General features: G+C 35.0%; 1 protein-coding gene across 2 annotated transcripts; it reads left to right on the forward strand.

The window, feature by feature from the left end:
• Positions 1 to 595: 595 nt before the first annotated feature.
• LOC119785847 lies at positions 596 to 2,472 on the forward strand. 2 transcript variants are annotated; one of them, XM_038288687.1, is made up of 4 exons: positions 596 to 731; positions 1,504 to 1,512; positions 1,612 to 1,705; positions 1,794 to 2,472. In XM_038288687.1, the coding sequence occupies exons 1-4, from the start codon at positions 692 to 694 to the stop codon at positions 2,209 to 2,211; spliced, it is 561 nt and encodes a 186-aa protein (XP_038144615.1). In that variant the 5' UTR covers positions 596 to 691; the 3' UTR covers positions 2,212 to 2,472. The 2 variants fall into 2 exon arrangements, with proteins under 2 accessions (XP_038144615.1, XP_038144613.1); XM_038288685.1 differs by having other exon boundaries at positions 1,504 to 1,705.
• Positions 2,473 to 3,361: the final 889 nt, after the last annotated feature.

A 3,361-nucleotide genomic window follows, 5' to 3' on the forward strand; every position in this document is an offset into this window, starting at 1 on the left:
AGCTGCCTTTGCCAAAAACATTTCCTGTTCTACAACTGGAATTTAGATTTGCAGGTAGTGCCTCCTGGTTTTGATGTTTTTATGTTTCTTTGATCACACACTGATTACAACACCTCAGAGCTCAGTGTGGAAAAGGATGGTCACATGACTTCATCAGTCTAACCTCTCTTGTCCTTTCAACATTCAATTTGCTATTTAAAACAACAGTATGACGCTAGTAATACAATCATACGTAAGCCTTGAGGACATATAATGTAATGCTTTTTTTAGATAATGCAAAACAATAAATATCAAAGGAGTTTGCATACTTCCTTATATTAGTATATTTCAGCCTGTGCAGAAAAAAGAACATTTTGAACTCGGATATTTTAAGATTTGATTTCTTATCAGTATTTTTCATGATTATCTGCCAAGTAAGAAAACAGTATCACAAAGTGCCAGCTATGAAAACCTCAAAACAAAAGACAAAAATATTGGTTTACTTTATTAATATTATTTTATATTTTATTTAATTATTGCTGCCTATCATCTCTGAGCTCATCAACTTATCCTTCAGGTGTCTATAGTTACCAGCTGCTTCCAATCAGCATGGCCTTACTCTGGGAATGCTCAGCAGTAGCAAGCTTCATTCTGGGTTGACCAAAGGATATGGGTTAATCCAACTGATTAAGGTGCAACATGGAAAATCCAAATGATTTTTGGACAAAGATCCGAGTGGAAAGACAGCACTTGTAAGTCCAACATTTTTTGTGTTTATTATTAGACCAAAAAAGCGTATTGGCAGGAATGCAAAAATGATAATGGGTTTTTACAGCATAAATCCATTTACCCTATGTTTCTGTTAGCTCTCTTTAGTCTGTTTTTACTAACTCAAACCTGTTTGACATTTTCTGCAAAAAAAAAATCTGATTCCTCAAAGATTCAGGACAGTGCCGTCACCAAACCATAAATCCCAAGGGTTTAGAAATACCAGGAGCTATTTCTGTCATCACATTACTTTACACCCATCAGGGATTTAATTTATTGTATAAATAAAAAAAACAAAACACCCTCAGTTTAAACTGCAATATATTATAAACTAAGCAAAACACACAAAATAAGGGTATTTTAACTTCATGTTATTTGTTTTAAAGAAAATGTCTTTTTTTCTAATTTCTTATAACTTTTGAAAGAACACCAAACTTGATACAGGGTTTAAGTCCATTAAAAAGTATTTTCTTGTATTTATGACAACTTCTGCTATAACCTTTTGCTGCTGTAACACCACAATGTCCCCATTGTGGGACAATAAAGAGATTTTCTACTTTGTATTTAAACGATTTGGTACAAATATCTCATGAGCTAATGTGGGTCCCTAAAAGTTTATCAGTAGATCTTTTTGTTTCAATAATCAGTTCAAATCCTCTCTGATAAAATCAACCAATGTATTTAAATACTGTAACCTCCAGTGAATTTATCTGGTCTTATGAGATTCCAAATGACTGTGCATCCTCTTTATTCCAGTCATCTCTGGTAGGTATACTACCTCCACTAAGGACCACTGCTCATTGAAACAAATGGAGATTGTGGAAGCATTAAACTTTGGTGCAGATCTTTTGCAAACCACCTTAGCATTGACTGGGCCTTTGAAGAAATCACCACTACGTCGGCAATGCAGCATTCACATCACTAATCTTTCAGATCGCTTTACGCTTGAGAATCCTAGGTATGTCGGCTCCTATATTTGTTGACACAATACATTGCCTTACATTGCAATCTAACTGTTATTTTTGCTTTGATTCTTTTCTGATTAGGATGTACTCATGCAGGGGGAGCTGTGTTGATCCTCTGCCTCCAAGAATTCTTCCATCCTCGTCAGGAGGCGCAGTGTTTGCCAAGACCCCTCGCACTGGACGTGGGTTTTCTGGTATCTCCACCTACGATCTCTTCAATGGCTTTACAGAGGAAGCCTCAGAGCAAATTGTCATCCTGTTCAAGGTGCCTTATGACTTGAACTTCAGGGCAAACGAGTACGCAGTAGGAGTCTTTGATGTCAGTGAGAAGTTAGATAAATTTAATTATGAAAACCTCACAAAGAGTATGGAGAAGAGAATCACTAAAGGCCAAGCAAAGGGACCCTCTCTGATTCACAAGGACCACAAAGTTGCTATCAGAGCCACAATGTCAGATTGCACTGATCCCATAATAAAAGTGCACATAAGTGATAACTAACAGCCATATATATTCCTATGTATGATTACTCACGGTGTAGTAAAATGTGGCTAAACAAATGTTTTCGGATGTAGTTAGATTAGTAGGAGAAGTTGTACTTTGCAAATGACAACTGGGAGTGGAAAACATCATGGATGAGACTTTTTGAACAAGTAAAAAAAAATTAGAGGTACATTTATTTAAAAAATGGATTAGATTTGAAAGTTCATCTGCTATCAGAATAAGAGTATATTTTGATAGTTGGCACACATTTGTGAATACTATTATAATATGAGAAAAACCAAGGCCATTCTCTACCTGAATTAACTTGGTCTAATTTTAGACTTTTAGTTCTGGGTGATTTAAAAAAAATTCTGTTTCTGCACTATGGGTTTGCTGACTTTACTCATTTTGATTTTACTGCCATTTCTTAACAGAAACATTATTATTTTTTTCATTTTATTTTTTTTTTTACTTTTTCTTATTCACAAAAACTTTAAGGGAATTGTTTTCCTGTCCGCATCAGAAATAAAATGTACCCTTGTTATCTTATCATGTGGTTAATCTGGGTTTCCTCGATATTAATAACTGAAAGGAAATTTTTAGATATTCTGTAATCTAGATTAAGACATCAAATTTTTTTCTCTTCTGTTATCTCAAAGTTTTTATAAGAAATAAAGCTGATTCTCAATCATGAAAAAGGGTATTGCATGGGTAGATTTTTTTAAGCTAGTTGTTTTTTTCTTTTCTTTTAGCTGTGAATTCTGTTTTTAAAAAAAAAGATTCATACACTTACAAAAATACACTTTGTTTTTCTTAAAGGAAGCATTTTTTTCTTGCAGTTGTTGTGGTTCCAGATTTGGATCAACCAAAGCAGAGGTGTCAAAGTGGTTCCAGAAAGGTCTGTGTGGCTGCAGGTTTCTTTCCAACCAAGCAATAGCACACCAGACTCCAGTCATCGCATCAAGTGAGTCCAATCTGAACATGACTTGATGAGATGAATGGAGTCTAGTGAGCTATTATTTGGTTTTGATAGAAAACCTGCAGCCACACGGCCCTTTCTGGAACTACTACTGTAAATATTTTTGAGACAACCTTATCTTTGGATAACAGTCTCATACTGATGGGGTGCATTGGCTACAAAGACAGAAAATCTTCGAAAACCCACCCG

Source organism: Cyprinodon tularosa, unplaced genomic scaffold (assembly GCF_016077235.1).
Source record: "Cyprinodon tularosa strain WSP-4 unplaced genomic scaffold, ASM1607723v1 ctg26, whole genome shotgun sequence".
Taxonomy (NCBI): Eukaryota; Metazoa; Chordata; class Actinopteri; order Cyprinodontiformes; family Cyprinodontidae; genus Cyprinodon; species Cyprinodon tularosa.